The following is a 22,086-nucleotide window of genomic DNA, read 5'->3' on the forward strand; positions in this document are numbered from 1 at the left end:
GCAGTATGGATTCTTCTAAATTATATTTTATTTTACAATGTCAGCCTGGATATCTCTGCATACATTAAGTATTTGGAAGACACATTAAGTAGGGCCTACATGTGGGGCACACATATATTGTATTAAATAAAAGCAACTGTCATTAACAATAATTGTAAACACATTTGATGAAAAACAAAAAGGCAACACATTTATTAAGTTATCCAAGTATAGAATAAACAAAAACTTGAAGTAGTTGTTTCTTTTTTAGAAGCACATCTCTCACCCAGGGAATAAAACGTTCAGAACTCAAAAGTGAATACTTCATAACTTTTGCAGCTTCTTCAACTATAATACTTTTTCCACTGTAACTTCTCCTACATTTAACGCAAGGTAAAATGTTTGTTTTTTGAAAAGTTGCAAAGGCTCACACAAGACTATTTTCGTCGCTGCTCTCCACAAAAACAAACTCGCTGATGAGGTCATGGTTTTCACGATAGTTTATTGGAGGAGGGACACTCAGACATTTTATAACAAGGACGTCACTCGAGGCAGGGGCGTAACAAAACATGTTTTAAGAACGTCGTTTCGTTTTTTCGTTCAACGAGAGGACGGTTTATCTAGGTTTCAGAGTATTTCAAATTAATAACTACGGAATCTGAAATATGGCGGATCAAATCCCACAGTTATTTGGGACAGGGTACGTGTGTGTATTTCTCTTTCTTTCTGCCATGATTGACACGGTGTCTACCGTCACACATTATTCTGTTCCCGAAGAAATGGAAGAAGGCTCAGTCGTTGCTAATTTAGCAACAGATCTGGGATTAGACGTGAAGACGCTAAAGGGAAGGAAAATGCGCGTAGACGTAGTAGGAAATAAAAAGTATATCGATATCAACAAAGACACAGGAGAGCTGTTCGTCCTGGAAAGGATCGACAGAGAGTTTTTATGCCCCTTGAAGACATCTACATCATGCTTTCTTAAATTGGACGCTACGATTGAAAACCCGATACGAATGTTTAACATTGAGGTGGAAATCACGGACATTAACGACAACGCTCCTCATTTCCGACGGGGAACGATGCATTTGGACATATCTGAATCAAGCCCTGTTGGAGAGAGATTCTCATTGAACAATGCTGCAGACCCAGATGTTGGAACAAATTCTGTGAACAATTACCATCTGAGCTCAAGTGAACATTTTGCACTGGAAATTCAGACCGGGAGAGACGGGACAAAGTTTGCGGATTTGATTTTGAAAAAAGCATTAGATAGAGAGCAGCAGGCTGTGCATAATCTTATTCTCACTGCTGTGGACGGTGGAGTGCCCACGCGCACAGGTACAGCCAGCATCATTGTTCGCGTGCTTGATGTGAACGACAACGCCCCGTCATTTGATAAAGACGAATACATCATAGATGTGATGGAAAACTCCCCCATTGGCAGTCTAGTAATACAATTAAAAGCTACCGATTTAGACGAAGGGTCAAATTCTGATATTATGTATTCATATAGTTTATATACATCAGAGAGAACACAACAGGTGTTTAACTTAAATCCAGAAAATGGTGAAATCAGAGTGAAAGAGATGATAAATTATGAAGATTTTAAACTTTATGAAATGGAAGTTATTGCCAGTGATAAGGGGCCTAACTCCTTAACAGGACAGTGTAAACTGACAATACAGGTGAAAGATATGAATGACAATCATCCAGAAATATCCATCAAGTCTTTTCAAAGTCCAATTAAAGAAAACATAGAATTAGACACAGTGATAGCAGTGGTGAGTGTCAGTGATAAAGACTCAGGGGACAATGGAGTGGTTGATCTTCACATTCCAGATAACATGCCTTTCAAACTGAGGGAGTCCTCTGATAACTATTATGAATTAGTGGTGTCAGAGCCGTTAGACCGTGAGAGGGTCCCTGAATATGACATCACTTTCACTGTGACAGACAGAGGCTCTCCTCCTTTATCTGACAATGAAACAATGACCTTAGAGCTGCTGGATGTTAATGACAATGTGCCACAGTTCCCTCAGTCTTTTTATACTATACGTGTGGAGGAGAATAACGCTCCTGGAGCCCTGCTCAGTTCCCCAACTGCGTTTGACCCTGACCTCCATGAAAACCAGTATCTAGTTTATTTCATCTTAGAGAGGGAGATAGCCAACACCTCCATGTCCATGCTGTTCTCCATCAACCCAGAGAACGGGAATCTTTACGCACTTAAAACGTTTGACTATGAGATTGAGAAGGAGTTTCTCTTCCACATCGAGGCCAGAGACTCTGGCTCTCCTCCTCTCAGCAGTAACGTGACGGTGCACATCATCATTGTGGATCAGAACGACAACGCTCCGGTTATTGTCTCTCCGTGGCGCGCACACGGCTCGGTGGTGGAGGAAAAGATCCCCAGATCCACCGATAAAGGCTCTCTGGTTTCTAAAGTGATAGCCTTGGACACAGACTCGGTGCACAACTCCCGGATCACCTACCAGTTTCTGCAGGTGACTGACGCCACCTTGTTCAGTCTGGACCAATACAACGGAGAGATCCGGACCATGAGGATGTTCAGCTACAGAGACCCACGCCACCAGAGACTGGTTGTTGTTGCCAAAGACAACGGGGAGCCTGCCCTCTCTGCTACAGTCACCATCAAGCTGTCCACAGTGGAGACTGCCGTGAAGGCCTACTCTGACATGACCGAGGTGCCTCTAGAATATGACATCTTCTCAGACCTCAACCTGTACCTGGTCATCGGTCTGGGCTCCGTGTCATTTCTCCTGCTGATCACCATACTGGTCACCATCGTGATCAAGTGTCAGAAACCCAAGCCAAGCAAAGCGGCTCCTCCCTGCAGGAACAGTGTGATCAGTGAGAGGAACTCCACCATCGCAGACTCCACTCTGGTCTCCAACGACGCCTACTGGTACAGTATGCTTCTAGCAGAGACCAGGAAAGGAAAGATGGTGGTCAGACAGCCTGTGCCAAAGGGCTCCAGATACATCGTGTCCAGTTTACCACGAGGCACTGGACTCACAGACACTAGTGACTCAGCAGCCTCCACCCTGCAGGTATGGGAAACACACCTATTCAACATCTGTTACACATGTTTTCTACTGAACATCCTGCAAGGCCAATAATAAGTGACGATTGCAGTATTTTTATATCAGCGCTGAATACTTTTTTTTGTCTCTTCACTTTCTTTAAGTTACAACGCTTAAAATGTACTTGACATTACAAGCAAAAATGTAATTGTGCCCATGTTAAGTCTTTTGACTTGCTGGCAAAACCTTCGCTACCCCAATTTGCATGGAGAAAGGAAAAGGTCACAAGAGGTCAAATCTAGAGCAACACTTGTATAGAACAACTTTATTGTGAGACCAACACGTTCTGGCTTGTGACCCTCATCAGGGTCAGCAGCTTGTTTCGAAACCTTTATACAGTTTTATTAGGTCTAATAAGCAATTTGATAAATCATTAATACCCTTCGCTTCTAAAAAGGTTTTTCCCTAATATTCTCTAAACTAATCTGTTGAGTGTTATGAGGGCATTTAGTGAACCAAATATCATGTGTAATGCTTTAGGACTACACACAAACACACAATGCTTTCTGATACCCCATATCAGCAGTCATAGAACATGTGAATTATGATGAATTACAAGTGTCATATTGATGCTCCTGACTATAAACTACAGGTTCACTTAGGGGGCTTAGAATACATTCTGACTACCTAAACACACTTCAACCATCAAGACTAATAAGCACTCAAAGGTATGATAATTCATGCAGTGTCATCGTTTTATATGTTTAAGTAAAGTGTAATGCATTTAAAATAATCAATGCTGTATCATAAGTGATAATAAGGAAGAACACTAAAATGCAGGGAATCTTAAAGCACCAATGGCGGCTGAAGTGCATCTGAAGGTCGACTTGCTCTGTTTAAAATCATGATAATAGTAACCCATATTTAAAAAAGAAAACTCTTGTCTGCTTGTACTAGTGAGTGAGTGAGTGAGTGAGTGAGTGAGAGTAAGAGAGAGAGTGAGGGGCTGTAATGTGTCAGCTATTAAAGTTATGTCATTCAGTTTTTGATGATTAGTAACAACACAGCAATTTACTGTTTTCATCCTGTAGTGCAAATGAAAATTGACAAAATGTATTTTGTCTTTTTCTTACGTCTAATATATCAAATACGTTATACCTTAAAGGTGGGGTAGGTAATTTTGGAGAAACCAGCTCGAGTGCGCTAAAATTTGAAAATACACAGCCGGAAAAAATCTGCCACTTCCTTACAGAGCCCCTCCTCCAACACACACGAACGCGCACATGACCAATGAGGGCACGAGATAAGTCTGTGCACAGATGGAAGGCTGACAGGCAGGTCGGCCATCCAGTTATTTTAGCCGGGCCGGCTAAAGTGATTGGTCGTACTTTTTACAGTAGGCCTACAGGTGAAATTTTTTTATGGATTTTTTGTCAAAGCACTTAAGATATTCATTGCTATCGGGATGTTAAGAGCATTCCATGGAATATAACAAAAAGTGTATCTCGAGCCGGTTTCTCAAACTTACCTACCCCACCTTTAAGGTTAAATTCCCAAAGCATGTTCATTTTCTGTGTGATCTGCATTTTGGTGTCTTAAATTATAAAGATGCATGCAGCCAGTGGTGGAATGTAACTAATTACATTTACTCAAGTACTGTACTTAAGTTTAAGTTACTTGTACTTTATTTGAGTATTTTCATTTTATGCTACTTTATACTTTTAGTCCAGTACATGTTGCAAGCAAATGTTGCACTTTTTACTCCACTACATTTAGTTTACAGATTTAGTTACTAGTTACTTTGCTGATTGAGATGATAAAATATACAAAATATAAATCGACTTATACATTATCATATCCTATTATAGGGTAAGCTACCCAGTAGTATATACAGTATTTCAAATAAACCCCACCTGTACCGTAGTGAACACATTAATGCATCAATAAATATAATACAACAATTTAAAATAAATAGTGCTTAAACAACTCATTCTGCATAAGGACACTTTTACTTTTGGTATCTAAAGTTTATTTTCATGCTAATACTTTTGTACTTTTACACAAGTACAATTTTAAATGCGGGACTTTAACTAATAAGTGTTTTGTTTTTGTGCAGTGTACTATTGCTACGTTTACTTTAGTAAATAATCTGATACTTCTTCCACCTCTGCATGCAGTATGGATTCTTCTAAATTATATTTTATTTTACAATGTCAGCCTGGATATCTCTGCATACATTAAGTATTTGGAAGACACATTAAGTAGGGCCTACATGTGGGGCACACATATATTGTATTAAATAAAAGCAACTGTCATTAACAATAATTGTAAACACATTTGATGAAAAACAAAAAGGCAACACATTTATTAAGTTATCCAAGTATAGAATAAACAAAAACTTGAAGTAGTTGTTTCTTTTTTAGAAGCACATCTCTCACCCAGGGAATAAAACGTTCAGAACTCAAAAGTGAATACTTCATAACTTTTGCAGCTTCTTCAACTATAATACTTTTTCCACTGTAACTTCTCCTACATTTAACGCAAGGTAAAATGTTTGTTTTTTGAAAAGTTGCAAAGGCTCACACAAGACTATTGTCGTCGCTGCTCTCCACAAAAACAAACTCGCTGATGAGGTCATGGTTTTCACGATAGTTTATTGGAGGAGGGACACTCAGACATTTTATTACAAGGACGTAAAGGTAGGGGCGTAACAACATTTTTTTTTAAGAACGTCGTTTCGTTTTTTCGTTCAACGAGAGGACGGTTTATCTAGGTTTCAGAGTATTTCAAATTAATAACTACGGAATCTGAAATATGGCGGATCAAATCCCACAGTTATTTGGGACAGGGTACGTGTGTGTATTTCTCTTTCTTTCTGCCATGATTGACACGGTGTCTACCGTCACACATTATTCTGTTCCCGAAGAAATGGAAGAAGGCTCAGTCGTTGCTAATTTAGCAACAGATCTGGGATTAGACGTGAAGACGCTAAAGGGAAGGAAAATGCGCGTAGACGTAGTAGGAAATAAAAAGTATATCGATATCAACAAAGACACAGGAGAGCTGTTCATCATGGAAAGGATCGACAGAGAGTTTTTATGCCCGTTAAAAACAACAACATACTGTGTTCTTAAATTGGATGCTACAATTGAAAACCCGATACGAATGTTTAACATTGAGGTGGAAATCACGGACATTAACGACAACGCTCCTCATTTCCGACGGGGAACGATGCATTTGGACATATCTGAATCAAGCCCAGTTGGAGAGAGATTCTCATTGAACAATGCTGCAGACCCAGATGTTGGAACAAATTCTGTGAACAATTACCATCTGAGCTCAAGTGAACATTTTGCACTGGAAATTCAGACCGGGAGAGACGGGTCAAAGTTTGCTGATTTGATTTTGAAAAAAGCATTAGATAGAGAGCAGCAGGCTGTGCATAATCTTATTCTCACTGCTGTGGACGGTGGAGTGCCCACGCGCACAGGTACAGCCAGCATAATTGTTCGCGTGCTTGATGTGAACGACAACGCCCCGTCATTTGATAAAGACAAATACATCATAGATGTGATGGAAAACTCCCCCATTGGCAGTCTAGTAATACAATTAAACGCTACCGATTTAGACGAAGGGTCAAATTCTGATATTATGTATTCATATAGTTTATATACATCAGAGAGAACACAACAGGTGTTTAACTTAAATCCAGAAAATGGTGAAATCAGAGTGAAAGAGATGATAAATTATGAAGATTTTAAACTTTATGAAATGGAAGTTATTGCCAGTGATAAGGGGCCTAACTCCTTAACTGGACAGTGTAAACTGACAATACAGGTGAAAGATATGAATGACAATCATCCAGAAATATCCATCAAGTCTTTTCAAAGTCCAATTAAAGAAAACATAGAATTAGACACAGTGATAGCAGTGGTGAGTGTCAGTGATAAAGACTCAGGGGACAATGGAGTGGTTGATCTTCACATTCCAGATAACATGCCTTTCAAACTGAGGGAGTCCTCTGATAACTATTATGAATTAGTGGTGTCAGAGCCGTTAGACCGTGAGAGGGTCCCTGAATATGACATAACTTTCACTGTGACAGACAGAGGCTCTCCTCCTTTATCTGACAATGAAACAATGACCTTAGAGCTGCTGGATGTTAATGACAATGTGCCACAGTTCCCTCAGTCATTTTATACTATACGTGTGGCGGAGAATAACGCTCCTGGAGCCCTGCTCAGTTCCCCAACTGCATTTGACCCTGACCTCCATGAAAACCAGTATCTTGTGTATTTCATCCTAGAGAGGGAGATAGCCAACACCTCCATGTCCATGCTGTTCTCCATCAACCCAGAGAACGGGAATCTTTACGCACTAAAAACTTTTGACTACGAGATCGAGAAGGAGTTTCTCTTCCACATCGAGGCCAGAGACTCTGGCTCTCCTCCTCTCAGCAGTAACGTGACGGTGCACATCATCATTGTGGACCAGAACGACAACGCTCCGGTTATTGTCTCTCCGTGGCGCGCACACGGCTCGGTGGTGGAGGAAAAGATCCCCAGATCCACCGATAAAGGCTCTCTGGTTTCTAAAGTGATAGCCTTGGACACAGACTCGGTGCACAACTCCCGGATCACCTACCAGTTCCTGCAGGTGACTGACGCCACCTTGTTCAGTCTGGACCAATACAACGGAGAGATCCGGACCATGAGGATGTTCAGCTACAGAGACCCGCGCCACCAGAGACTGGTTGTCGTTGCCAAGGACAACGGGGAGCCTGCCCTCTCTGCTACAGTCACCATCAAGCTGTCCACAGTGGAGACTGCCGTGAAGGCCTACTCTGACATGACCGAGGTGCCTCTAGAATATGACATCTTCTCAGACCTCAACCTGTACCTGGTCATCGGTCTGGGCTCCGTGTCATTTCTCCTGCTGATCACCATATTGGTCACCATCGTGATCAAGTGTCAGAAACCCAAGCCCAGCAAAGCGGCTCCTCCCTGCAGGAACAGTGTGATAAGTGAGAGGAACTCCACCATCGCAGACTCCACTCTGGTCTCCAACGACGCCTACTGGTACAGTATGCTTCTAGCAGAGACCAGGAAAGGAAAGATGGTGGTCAGGCAGCCTGTGCCAAAGGGCTCCAGATACATCGTGTCCAGTTTACCACGAGGCACTGGACTCACAGACACTAGTGACTCAGCAGCCTCCACTCTGCAGGTACAGATAACCGCTCACTTTAACATAACTAAATCCTTCAAATATTGGCCTATCTGTTTGCAGTATGGAACCACACATTATTGTGCTCTTCTTCTCTTGTAGTCTGTGTTTTGCAAGTCATACTTTTTGGCTTGAGTTTTTCTTTGTGCGATAACTCTTCACACTTGCTCTTCATTTATTACTGTAACAACAAAGTTCCACAGCACTAAATCCCTCTGATATTCTGTAGCTAAAACTGTAAATATTCTCTAAAGTTTCCTTTTCATAATTTAACATGTATCTACTAAAAATGAACCTAACAAAGGTAATCTCCCAATGTCACCTACAACATTCCTCAAGGGGAAAAGCCTTAGCAATGCTGACCATGTTAAAAAACTCCACTGAAATAAAAAACAAATAAAACCATTAATAGCAACAAACCTGAAGAAACAATTGAGCATGTCTGGGTACACCTCTGCTTTTTTAAATATCCTGCAGCTTTTTTAACTTAAAGTGTTGCTTGCGTTTTTCATTTGTAATTTCTCCAGAGACATATCTGGTTGACTTTTACTTGTGGTGAATATACAGTACATATTAGTCTAATGGTTTTTAATCACTATTTTATTCACTGCAAATGAAAATACAATCAATATAAATCAGAACCGAGATTTTATTCACAAAGAGCTTGTATAACACTTTACAAATGAGGATCTTGTGAGTAAGGCTTCTTTCAATTTATGAAAACACATGTTAAACACATGTTTTCTGTTGTTTTAACAAATAATATCCAACATAATGCACAACACAGTTTTCTCTGTTTTGAACAATGACAACTGTTTTGTGCTCAAACCATTTTTCTATCTATCTATCTATCTATCTATCTATCTATCTATCTATCTATCTATCTATCTATCTATCTATCTATCTATCTATCTATCTATCTATCTATCTATCTATCTATCTATCTATCTATCTATCTATGATGGTAAGTATGCTGCTGTTATAGCTACATTTTAACAGTTCAACCCACTTTTATAGAACACATTGTAACAACTGCAGACTCAGTTATTAAGTGTCACACTAACCATTTCTAACACTAACTAAGCTGTGGTATTTTTCCAAACATGACTTAACATTCTTATTCCTTTGATACCAACCCTATGATCGTAGGATACATACACCAGTAATCATTTCTTGTGTTTGCAATGACCTGACCATTGAACTGCTTGTTTCTTTTTCTCCTCACTCTAAAGTACCCTAAATGAGGAAAGTCCACTCAGCAGCTGGAGGTATGCAGGAGTCTCACTCCCCACCCTGGATGCCCTTTAATGAATCATGTTACAGAACATATGGGTTTGATTGTTTTGTGAATGTGTTTATTTGTTTGTCCTCAGTAGTTCTTTTTAAAATGATTTTGTCTTCTTTAGTTTCTCTTGGACAACATTTTTTTTAATTGCAAAGGAGCAAGTTGACATCACATGCTGCTTGTCAAATCTCTGGTGTTAACCTCTTTCTGCCAAAAATGTGGTTACTGATATTTATATTACAGCTTCATCACCAAAGCCATCTAACATGTATCCATGCAATTTAAGTACACTCATAATAATCTATAATCTTAATGTATTTATAAAGAGTCTTACACTGAGACTGTGGTCAGTTTTGCCAACAAGCAAAACTGGTGTAGTTGTATGCAGTATTTCTGTCTTAGTCATTACTTTTGTGAACAGAGTAAAAGTCAACTAATCAGTCGCACATTGATTTTTATTTTTAATACAAAATGACAACATCACCATGCTGCTCTGTCTGAAAGTCATTTGAATCCATTACTTCAACTAGCAATAACACAATTTACGGGCTTTTGCTTTTTTCCCCACAATCTGGCTTCTGCTTAGAAAATATCAATGTCTTAAATTGGTCCTGTGCATGTGAAGAATAATGTGTATTCAACCCCTACTGACCCATCACTGATAGATTATTATATTATAATTCCTATTTGTGTTTATTGGTGGGATTGTGCTGTGCTGTTGCTGTATGCTTTGGTTGGTAATACTATATTTTGAGTGTTACTGACTTCACAGAATGACACTTTGATTTTCTGTCTGCTGTAGCGTGAATTGTGACCTACTTCTTTATGCAGGAGAGGCGCAAAGTGAAACCAGTCACCCAGTTACCTAGCAACCACTCTCCTTCACATCATTTTGGAGCATGGTATTCATAGACCACCTCAACCTACACTTTGTCTCCAGCCTGAAGCCCCTGTCTGAGTGACAGACATGTGCTGCATGTGATGTTTCTGTTAGTGCTGTGTTTTGTTTCCAGATGTATCTAATTCTCTTTTCTTGTTTTCCAGGCATCCACCAGCAGCAGCAGGAGCTCCACACAAGGCCACACCCTCAGCTGCGTATTGGATTAACGCTGACAGGAAAGGAGAAACCCCCAGTCTGTTATGACCCCCCACATCCATCCTGCCCACTCTTATCCTTGTTCCTCACAATATGTAGCCGTCATGCCATAACACCAAATGGACTATGGTGGCTAATTAAGGAAACAAGCCCTCCCCCTCTCTTTTTTCAAGCACATGAAAAGCCTATCAACATTGCCTCTCTGTCCATTCAATACGCATGATTAGACTGCATGGCTTCAACCACACTCTGAGACCCCTCATACAAACAATTTTCATTTGGAAACACTTGCAAAGAAGTAGACTGTATGAAAGATTACAACTGTGGATATCTAAAGAAGCCTCAACAAGGACTGCGTGGACATGGGAATGTTGAAATGCCTTTATTAAGAGACTGTTTCCCCTCTCTAAAATGAAACACATGTTGGATATTACAATATGAACCTCTGTGCTTTGTCTTGATCCTTAACAGTATTGATGTATAATATACAAGTTAACTAAAAAGTGAAACAGCACAACCAACTATACAAAAAAAGCACCAATATTTTAAAGTATGAAAAGAAAGTGGATCAGTATTTTATAGATGTGGTAGCTTTCAACAGTTTTATGTTTTGTACATTACTTTGTGCTGTATATATGAGCTAAGCCTGAATATATGAATGATATTGCTGAGAGAAAGTTAACCAGTACATTAAACAGATGAACGTGAGTCCTTTAGCCATTATGTATCTGCCTTTCAGTTGTTTTTGCATGGGATGATCAAAGTACGGATTATAAGAAATTGAGCAATCACTTTCTTTAGTTAGGCCGAACAGTTTAGTATTTTTCAAAACAAGATTGAAGATTACATTTCATCAAGAAGACAATGAAGAAGTCAAACAGCATAATAATTGGATGTATTCCGATAATTAAGTACTCTCAGCTTAAATTTAAATATACATGGTGCTTGAATGTTATGTTCACTTGAACGCAAGTGAAACATAAGAGCCTAGAGGACTGTGAAGACCGTGAATCTTCAAGAATTGTTTGAATATCTTCTCATAACTATGTAAATACAACACAAACATGGCCATGTTTTCACTTTTTTATTTTAAAAGCCAAACTGTGTGGATGTTCCTGTATTTCAACCTTTTGAGATTGTGTTTCAAGTTAAAAAACTCACTAAATGACTCAATGTTTACTTTACAATGCTGAAATACTGAATACTGGTTGTGCCCAAATGAAAGCTGTGCTGATGTCTATTACTATGACTACTTTCTCTATTTAGATATATCATAAGCCTGTATCTATAAAAATGTAATTCTTTTCAATTACCAATGCTGAACTTTTGTAAAGATAAACAGTGGAATTTCTGTGCCATCAGATTTAAGTGTATGCAAATCATTCACATGATCAGTTATTACGTAGTCCCATTGTTTAGCACAGCTCAAATTGCATTGTATAAAGTTGTTTTGTTGAACAGGCAAACATATACAATAAGTGCTTTTGTACAGTGGACTGTTATGGTGCATTATGTAGTCATGTGTGTAATGTGAGCTTATTGTATGCTATGGTCTGTATGATCTATTAAATATAAAAACGAAATACTAAAACAATCATAATAGTAAACTTCTGAATCTCTTGAGTGTCATCTTGAGGTCTAATAGCATTCATTTAGGACTATTGCACTGTTTGAAAATGAGTTTTCATTATAGTATACAAAGCATATCAAGCTTGAGTGAATCTTCTATAAACTAGATCTGTGATGATGATTTCTTAATTATGATGCCTGCACCCCACCTTTATCAGCTAGTTAACTAACTGGCTTATGTTTCACTTCTTAAAATGTATTTCAGTTTAAACAACTAATATAAGTGATTTATAAAACAAATTACAAGCACGTGTTTGAACAGAACCACATAAGTCTGAATCACATCAAGGGACAGTCATTTTTTTTTTTAAATGCATACATTTAAATTCAATTGGAGCTTTATTAATTTTACTTTAGTTTGAGGGGCTTTTTTCCGGTCCGGCAGTGCATTTCCATAGCTAAATATTTGTTATAATGATTATAAATATATTGTTGTATAGGCCTTTTTTAATGCATCCATGCTTCTTTTTTACATATTGAGAATAACTAAGTTTTTCAGATCAGATGGCTCTAGTTCATTTTTTTATTAATTCAAATACACAATATGTGTAAGACAAAACAAGAGGGACAGGCAATTAAAAAAGTCCTTGAAAACACCTCTCTAATGTATGATGTCGGTGGAAACTGGCTCCAGCTTTGTGCTCGTTCTGGACTGTCTTCCCTGATCCAAGTCAGCACTACCATCATCTGTGAGGACGTCATGACCATCTTTAACCTGCAAGGAAACACAATGTTAAAATACCTTTATATGAAAAAGAAGCAACCACATTATGTCTTAAATTAAGTTTTAAATACAGTCTTATAAAATGTTGCTAAATGTCCCAAGCTGACTGAAGGGTGTATGGTGAGCGTAGAGGGATATACTTTATTCAAATGTAATAAAAAAAACTCAGTGTTTTGTATAAGTGTTAGGTTTGTAGAGAACTTGCATGATTTTTTTCTTCTATGAGGATTGAACAATGAGTGTGTCTGTCTCTGTGTGAACACATGACCTCATCTCTCTGGGGAGATGAGCTCATCACACAGAAACCTTCAAGTTTCAGCAGCAATTTGTATCACTTAACGAACGATCATTTGTTTTATGTCTTCTAAATAAGGCAACAATAATGTTTTTTTTTAAATATGGATCTTAATTTAGATGCTATTATGTTTTATTGGAGCAAAGTGAAATAAGAAAAATGTTGAGATCAGAAAATTGTTGTGTGCCCTTTTCTTTTCACCACTTGACTCTCAGAGAAAAATCTCACACTGGCTCTCTGATGCTCTGCTCCACTGGCAGACTAGCACCAGCACACTGACAATGCACCATGCATGTGTAACAAAGCACTAGAAGAGCCACCAGCTGCCACTAGTAGGCTAACCCATGTGCACCTACATAAAACCTCAAAGTGCTCTGATTACTATATATCTAGAGTTTTATTTTCTCTGCATTATTTTTGTAATACAGGGGGGGAAAAGGCGATTTGAGGGGTTGGTATATGACATGGGCTGCATGTACTTGCTTTCCTCATTGCATTCAATACAACATAATAATTAAGGTATTTATAATAAACCCTAATGGAGGGATATGACTGTGAAGAGGGATACATGAGAATAAACAGTGTCAGGGTATATGGATGCAGCAGACTTTCTTTGTCTGCAGCATTCACAGCTCCTGCCTCCCTCCCCCTCTGCTTCCTTCCTCTGAGCAATGCTTGCTTTTAGCACCATGGACAGCGACCTGCATACTGGAGCTGCGTTGCCATGGCGACGTGCTGTCTTTTCGCTGGAGGTCACGCTGTGCTCTGAAGCTGCGTGTAATTTAATATTCGTACACAGTGCAGCAGCCGCAGCGTGCAGACATCAGATCAGATGCCTATTATTTGGCAAATATCACTACTTCTGCCTATAAAGGGCTGATAATAACAGTCATTAGGGGTTAAAACATAGTCAATTGTAGCATAGATGCAGCTTGGGGGAAACGTAGGAGGCAGAAATGGGACGAGGAGCTCCACAATGCGGCAGCGCTCGTGCACGCGCACGTATATAGTTGGCCTAATTCCAGACCCAATACGTAACCATGCATGTGGGAGGGGTGCGGATATTATTTTTATTTCTTCTTGTTTTTTCTGCATTTGTCACTTTGTGTCCTACCTGCAGTTATTGTGAATGTCATTTTCTATCATGATTTATTGTGCATATTCCCCGGCACTCCTGCAGCATGGGGCTCACGGCACAATGTCACATGAACCACTGCAGACATACGAGTGGGCTCATCCCAACTGCATGTGCAGGTTTAATCCATGAGATGTCACTGCTCATCCCTTCAATAGTAGAAAGATTGTGGGAGTGTGCTGAGAAGACCTCACTGAGTTTAAACGAGAATATGAATGTCACATTAAACATTTGCTTTATTTTACAGATTCATCGTTTCAGTTGAACATTACATTTTTACATTTGTATGTGTTTTAAAAAAAATATTTTTCTAGTTATTGTGCTTTTTATCATGTTTTTAATTATTGTTTTATTATTGTACTCCCATTGTGTTATTTAATATTTATTGCCTGTACAGCACTTTGGTCAACTGAAGGTTGTTTTAAATGTGCTATATAAATAAATAAAGATTGAGATTGAGATTGTAAGAATATGCTTTAACATACACAACAATATCAAAACAGGACATTTTCCACAACTGATGTGATTATAAAGTTTACTCCCACTTCTCGCGTCTACTGCTTAAATTATGTGGGGAAGCATTTTAGCAAAAGAACACACAGGCTAAACTGGAAGAAAATGTATAACTGCAAGCGGCACAATCGTTAAGGTGACAACGGGTGGTGCTGTTACACTATAAATCACGACAGTGGCTGTGTGTGAGAGGTGCTGTTTTTTTAAATGTGCATTCAGTATGAACCCGAAGAGACGGTTGGACGGCGGGTAAAACATCCTTTATTTTTCTCTCGTAATGATGGTTACCGTAGACTGTTTTTGTTTAATATCCGTGAGAGAAAACTGAAAACCATGTCATAATAATTGTGTTAACAGAACACAGATCGTTTAAAAAAGGCTTTTTCCGAAAATGGCGATAACGCAAATGAGAGGACAATGGCTGGATATGTGGATATCTTTTTGTTTGGCGCTGCTGCTTGTGACTTATTTGGGAGGAATCTCTGCTCAGATACGTTATTCCATCCAGGAAGAATTAAGAATAGGCACCGTGGTTGGACATGTGGCCAAAGACCTTGGATTAGATCTCGGAAGACTGACGGATAGGAATCTTCGGGTCGTGTCTGGAACAAAGCAGGATCTGTTTAAGGTAAATCCAAGGGATGGAGTTTTGTTGCTGAACCAAATAATAGACAGGGAGCAGCTTTGTGCAAAAACTGCTCCATGCATCGCAAATCTGAAAGCAATCGTAGAAAATCCACTCGAGATGCACCAGATAACAGTTGAAATACTCGATGTAAACGACAATTCACCCACATTTCCTGAAGAAAACTACACATTAGAGGTGCTCGAGTCCGCCATAGTTGGATCTAGATTTCAAATGGAGGGAGCACACGACTTGGATGTTGGTTTGAATTCCTTACAAACATATAAGCTTAACAATGACCAGTATTTTCGCCTGGAGACAGAGGAATTTGGAGAGGATGGAAAGGTTCCGTTCCTAATCTTACAGCGACCCTTGGATAGAGAACACGCCGCTCAACTCTGGTTACACTTAACAGCTAATGATGGAGGTAAACCATCTAAATCTGGTACTATTAATATCACTGTTAATGTGTCAGACGTAAATGACAACCCGCCAGTGTGTGATAAACAGAAATACACAGTAACAATAAAGGAAAACGCACCTGCAGGAACATTTCTGCTGACAGTAAATGCATCTGACTCGGATGAGGGGATGAACGGTGAGGTCGAATACTCTTTGCGAAGTAAACATCGAGGAGCATCATCTGAACCGTTTGATTTGAATAGCAAAACTGGCAAATTAACGGTGAAAGGTGGCCTTGATTATGAGGAAAAGCAAGTATATGAGATAAAGGTACTGGCTGCAGACAAAGCTGCCGTGTCTCTTTCCACACAGTGCAACGTGGTTGTCAGAGTGGAAGATGTAAACGATAATCAACCCGAAATAGAGATCACATCCCTTTCTAGTCAAATTCCAGAGGATGCACCTCCTGGCACGGTGGTGGCGTTGATGGGTGTGACGGACCTCGACTCAGGTGTGAACGGACAGGTGGTCTGCAGTGTGCCCGGCCATTTACCCTTTGACCTAAAGCCTTCTCCTGACGGACAGTCATACTCGTTGGTCACCAAGGACTACCTAGATAAGGAAACCATGCATATGTATTCTATAACGATAACAGCTAAGGATTTAGGGAGCCCCGCCCTGTCATCTACAAAGGTGATACACGTAGACGTCCTAGATATTAATGACAACAGTCCTTTCTTCATTGGAAGCCCATACACTTTTTGTGTGCCTGAAAACAACAAAGTTGGAATGTCGATTTTTTCAGTGATCGCAACAGATGCCGATGGAGGCGAAAATGCAGAAGTCACATTTTCACTCAACCGTAAGAGCGCAGGGTCCACTGTGACTGCATTTTTAAATATAAATCAAGCCAATGGCACCATTTCGGCACTAAAAAGCTTTGATTTTGAGACTCTGAAAACGTTCCAGTTCCAAGTTGTCGCCACAGATTCTGGAACTCCGTCACTAAGCAGCAACGTCACAGTGCACGTGTTTATTCTGGATCAGAACGACAACGCTCCAGTCATCCTGTATCCGGTCAGCTCTAACGGTTCTGCTGAAGGTGTGGAGGAGATTCCCCGCAATGTGAACGCAGGACACTTGGTGACTAAAGTCAGAGCCTATGACGCTGATATAGGATATAACGGCTGGTTACTGTTCTCACTGCAGGAAGTTACTGCCCACAGTCTCTTTGGTTTGGACCGCTATACAGGACAGATCAGAACACTTCGCTCATTCACAGAGACAGACGAGGCTGAGCATAAACTGCTCATACTGGTGAAAGACAATGGCAACGTTTCCCTGTCAGCAACAGCTACTGTGGTTGTTAAACTTGTGGAGCCCAGAGAGGCTTTTGCTGCTGCTGATGTTAAAAGTGCAACAAAGGATGATGAGGATACTAATGTGACTTTTTACCTGATGATAACTTTGGGCTCAGTCTCAACACTTTTTCTCATCAGCATCATCGTGCTGATTGCAATGCAGTGCTCTAAGTCCACAGACTATACTTCTAAATATCTGCAAGAGACTAACTATGATGGGACACTGTGTCACAGCATCCAGTACAGATCTGGAGACAAGCGGTACATGTTAGTTGGACCCAGAATGAGTATAGGATCTACTATAGTCCCAGGCAGCCATGCCAACACACTAGTGCTCCCTGACAGGAGGGGGACATCCACAGAGGTAAGACCATGTTTTGATTCTAATTTAAGATATCCATCATATTTGTCTATGGTACGTGTTGACGGTTAAATGTGTCACACAATGATACTGCAAACCAAATGTACCTATCAGCCTAAATACAATACAATGAACCTGCCAAGACAGTTTTCTGCAGGTCAAAGCAAGATGATGTCCTCCTATAGGAATGATATTAATGTTCGCTATGTAAAGCAACATAAATGAAAAAGATAATGCCTTTTTTATTCAAGACATTACATCATATTTCGTGTCATTATTCATGGTTTATATCCTAGCACTGTCCAAGGTGCTGAAGTAGAGTGTGTTGGTCATATTGAGGGTTTTTCAAGTTGATATCGATCTTTGAATTCAGAAGATTTGCATAAACAACAATTTTAGGCATGAGAAAGCTATACAGGTACAACATCATATTTATATATATATATATACACAGTATATCTTAGTGTTGTCTATGGTGCTCACAGTCATTTTTGGTCATAATGCGGTGATTTTCAGTAAGTCAGAATATAAGTTTATAAGTACGTTTTGTGTAAACATTTTCAGATTCTTTGGCTTTTATTGGTTTTTCTAGAATGTGGTTTGTATTTTTTGAGAACTTGTTTTAAATTAACACGTTTGTTAATGTCTACACAAATGTTTTTGAGGTATTTAGGTGTAACTTGATCCAATGCATTTGCGTTATGAAGTCTATTAGCTCAACCTCAAATCTCGCTCTAGTAATGCTTCCCATTAATGGCCACTGTTAGGATTTCACAACAAAAATACGATTCAGAATCTGTGATTTACTGACTGGCAAAATAAAGACATTAAGGGAAAGGTGCACCATAAACGGTAGGGAAAATAAATAAATACAACTGTAACCTCTTTTAAAATTAAGCAACATATAAATTGTGCTTAAAGAGCTGCAACTGGCAAACACATTTTATAGTAGATTATCCCATGGCTTGCTCTAAAAATAATTAATATTGTCCCAAGTCCACAAGGTGTCAGTGTCAGTTCAGCATAAAGTGTTGTGTTATCGCGTTGGCCCAGCCCCATCCAGTGAGATTTTGTTCACGGCAACAGAGAAGAGAACACGTTCAAGAGAAACGAGCGTTGCCGTAATCTGTTCTAAAATACGTTTACGAAATGGGATATATTTCAACAGTATATTGTTTGGCTTAGGCAATTTGCTTTTTTCGTAAGGACCTGTGTTTGGATATAACAATAATAAACACAAAGCAAAACGATGGAGGTTGGAGGACAAAGACGTGGAATACAGCCCTGGTGGTTAGCCTTCTGTTTTCCTGTGATGTTCGGCTGCGTGGAGCAGGTTTCAGCGCAGATAAAATATTCAGTTCCAGAGGAAGTAAAAGTGGGATCTGTTGTTGGAAATGTCGCTAAGGATCTGGGATTGGACATCAGTTCGCTCGAGGAAAGGCGGTTTCGTATCGTTTCAGGAACGGAAGAAGCACAGTTTGCAGTAAATCAGAACAATGGTATCTTGTTTGTGCATCAGAAAATCGATCGAGAGGAGCTCTGTAAAACCGTGTCTCCATGTTTGATGAACTTAAAAATGGTCGCTGAGAACCCCATGGAAATACATTATGTGGGGGTTGAAATCACAGATGTAAATGATAATTCACCGAATTTTAAAGACGAAGAGAAGATTTTAGAGATTTCCGAGTCCACCGTTCCTGGCAAACGTTTCCAGTTACCAACTGCGCACGATCCAGATGTTGGTATCAACACTGTACGTGTGTATACATTAAATCAAAACGAATATTTCAGTATACAAATTCGAGAGAGAGGAGAGGATAAAATAACATTCCTGGTTCTGCAAAAGGCTCTAGATCGGGAAAAGCACCGTGAGCACAAATTGATTTTGACAGCAGCTGATGGTGGTAATCCACCGAGATCAGGGGCACTTAATGTTACAGTCACTGTTCTCGATTCTAATGATAACCACCCTACATTTAGTCAAGAAGTATATTCAGTTACAGTACCTGAAAATGTAGACGCAGATACAAGTGTAATTAAAGTAAAGGCAACTGATGAGGATGAGGGTGCAAATGGGGATATTGAATATTCTTTCGGTAGTCAACTTGACCAGAAGATATATGATATGTTTAGCTTAGATAAAAACACTGGAGAAATTCAAGTTAAGGGAGAAATTGACTTTGAGAAAGTTGACGTTTTTAAGTTGGATGTCCATGCCACTGACAAAGGACAACCTCCAATGAGTACTGACTGCAGGGTGTTAATCAAAGTGCTCGACAAAAACGACAACGAACCTCAAATAGAGGTGACATCCCTGTCAAACATGGTATCTGAAGACTCAAAACCAGGAACTGTCGTTTATTTTATAAGTATTATAGACCAAGATTCCGGATTAAACGGCAAAGTGATATGTAGTCTTTCAGATAATGTGCCATTTGATTTAAAACCATCATATCAAGACAATATGTACTCGTTAGTGTTGAAACAGCATTTGGATCGAGAATCAGTCTCGCATTACGAAATAACAATAACAGCTACAGATTGTGGTCAGCCTCCTCTTTCTACATTCAAAACTGTGAATATTGATGTATCTGACGTGAATGATAATAACCCAGAATTTTTACAAAATCCAATTGAAATGTACCTGTTGGAAAATAACGTTCCTGGAAACGAAATATTTTCTGTAAGTGCTTTGGATAAAGACTTCAATGAAAATGCAGCTTTAACTTATCATATAATCAGAGAAGAAAGTAATCAAGGTAAAGCTGCAACATTTCTAAATATAAATACAGATAACGGACACATTTCGGCGCTAAAAAGCTTTGACTTTGAGAGTCTGAAAAAGTTCCAATTCCAAGTTGTTGCCACAGATTCTGGAACTCCGTCACTAAGCAGCAACGTCACAGTGCACGTGTTCATTTTGGATCAGAACGACAACCCTCCAGTCATCCTGTATCCGGTCAGCTCTAACGGTTCTGCTGAAGGTGTGGAGGAGATTCCCCGCAATGTGAACGCAGGACACTTGGTGACTAAAGTCAGAGCCTATGACGCTGATATAGGATATAACGGCTGGTTACTGTTCTCACTGCAGGAAGTTACTGCCCACAGTCTCTTTGGTTTGGACCGCTATACAGGACAGATCAGAACACTTCGCTCATTCACAGAGACAGACGAGGCTGAGCATAAACTGCTCATACTGGTGAAAGACAATGGCAACGTGTCGCTGTCAGCAACAGCTACTGTGGTTGTCAAACTTGTGGAGCCCAGAGAGGCTTTTGCTGCTGCTGATGTTAAAAGTGCAACAAAGGATGATGAGGATAATAATGTGACTTTTTACCTGATGATAACTTTGGGCTCAGTCTCAACACTTTTTCTCATCAGTATCATTGTGCTGATTGCAATGCAGTGCTCTAAATCCACAGACTATACTTCTAAATATCTACAAGAGACTAACTATGATGGGACACTGTGTCACAGCATCCAGTACAGATCTGGAGACAAGCGGTACATGTTAGTTGGACCCAGAATGAGTATAGGATCTACTATAGTCCCAGGCAGCCATGCCAACACACTAGTGCTTCCTGACAGAAGGGGGACATCTACAGAGGTAAATGTATGTTTTATTTCTTACACAATGGTATTGTACAACTATACATTACATTGTTGTCGATATGTTGTTTAAGGTTAGAGATATTTTTTTTGTTTTCTGTATTTCTCCCTGCTGGTGTGAAATGGTGCCGTCCATGGTGATTTAATATATATACTTTTTTGTTGGGGGTGATTTTCTCAGTTTTTGGCATTGGAGGGGAATATTCACTATGTTTTACAAAATGTCTATAATACACATTTACTATTCGTACTTCAAGCCACGCATTTTGAATTAATCTAAGGGCACCCGAAGTGTTGTTTAAATAAATAAGAACAACACACTCTGGATGGGGGTTGCTGAGAAACATACAAAATATTTTCTTTGACTTTCGGGAATATTCTCACTCTGTGAAGCACCCTTCACTGAGAATATGGAGCACGTTTTATCTCACAGTGTCCTTTACTACGAGACTGTTTGCAACATTATAACATAAAGCAGTTATATGTAATAAAGAAGGAGGTAGTGAAATTAAACAAAATTAGGATTTCGTATGGTATTGTAGCCCACTGGTCACATGGTGTCAGTGTGGCCAAGGTAATGGCTGTGAAGCTCATTCTGCACAGGCCCTGCCCATCTCTGGATCCTCTCTTATCGAGGTGGTATGCAGACGGAATACATATCGTGGTATCTAACATGATTATCGGATAATGGTTATGTGTGGAAGCTTATATTTGAGAATCGTGAAATGGATACATTCAGACTTGTTCGTTGAATAATTGGATCGCTGTATTTGCCGGAAGGAAATCCTTAATTTTTGTTTCA

The 22,086-nt window shown here is 39.5% G+C and overlaps 3 protein-coding genes across 9 annotated transcripts in view; all 3 read left to right on the top strand.

Moving 5' to 3' along the window:
* LOC117485538 (protocadherin alpha-C2-like) overlaps positions 1–11,338 on the top strand; it is a 28,386-nt gene extending 17,048 nt beyond the window's left edge. For 2 of the 7 annotated variants that reach the window (XM_034134108.1, XM_034134109.1), the window contains exons 2-3: positions 9,482–9,517; positions 10,579–11,338. In XM_034134108.1, the coding sequence (XP_033989999.1) occupies positions 9,482–9,493 (12 nt within the window). In that variant the 3' untranslated portion in view covers positions 9,494–9,517; positions 10,579–11,338. Of the gene's footprint in view, positions 1–624; positions 3,054–5,820; positions 8,250–9,481; positions 9,518–10,578 lie in introns of those variants that run through there. The other 5 variants (XM_034134104.1, XM_034134105.1, XM_034134107.1 and 2 more) reach the window with 4 other exon arrangements.
* A 3,979-nt stretch (positions 11,339–15,317) lies between these two features.
* Positions 15,318–18,288, top strand: LOC117485460 (protocadherin alpha-8-like). Its single transcript, XM_034134014.1, has 2 exons — positions 15,318–17,678; positions 18,268–18,288. Exons 1-2 carry the CDS (start codon positions 15,318–15,320, stop codon positions 18,286–18,288), a joined length of 2,382 nt encoding a protein of 793 aa, XP_033989905.1.
* Positions 18,289–18,924: 636 nt separating this feature from the next.
* LOC117485461 (protocadherin alpha-8-like) lies at positions 18,925–21,956 on the top strand. The gene is made up of 2 exons (XM_034134015.1): positions 18,925–21,288; positions 21,849–21,956. Exons 1-2 carry the CDS (start codon positions 18,925–18,927, stop codon positions 21,954–21,956), a joined length of 2,472 nt encoding a protein of 823 aa, XP_033989906.1.
* Positions 21,957–22,086: the final 130 nt, after the last annotated feature.

The sequence above is a fragment of the Trematomus bernacchii genome, unplaced genomic scaffold (genome assembly GCF_902827165.1).
Source record: "Trematomus bernacchii unplaced genomic scaffold, fTreBer1.1, whole genome shotgun sequence".
NCBI lineage: Eukaryota > Metazoa > Chordata > Actinopteri > Perciformes > Nototheniidae > Trematomus > Trematomus bernacchii.

Bases quoted from the DNA above. Each gene is read 5' to 3' on its own strand.
- LOC117485460 (XM_034134014.1), top strand. From the start codon at position 15,318: ATGGCGATAACGCAAATGAGAGGACAATGGCTGGATATGTGGATATCT. The intron at 17,679-18,267 runs GTAAGACCATGT...TGGTTTTTCTAG, and splicing joins GGAGGGGGACATCCACAGAG to AATGTGGTTTGTATTTTTTG.
- LOC117485461 (XM_034134015.1), top strand. From the start codon at position 18,925: ATGGAGGTTGGAGGACAAAGACGTGGAATACAGCCCTGGTGGTTAGCC. The intron at 21,289-21,848 runs GTATGTTTTATT...ACATGGTGTCAG, and splicing joins GGACATCTACAGAGGTAAAT to TGTGGCCAAGGTAATGGCTG.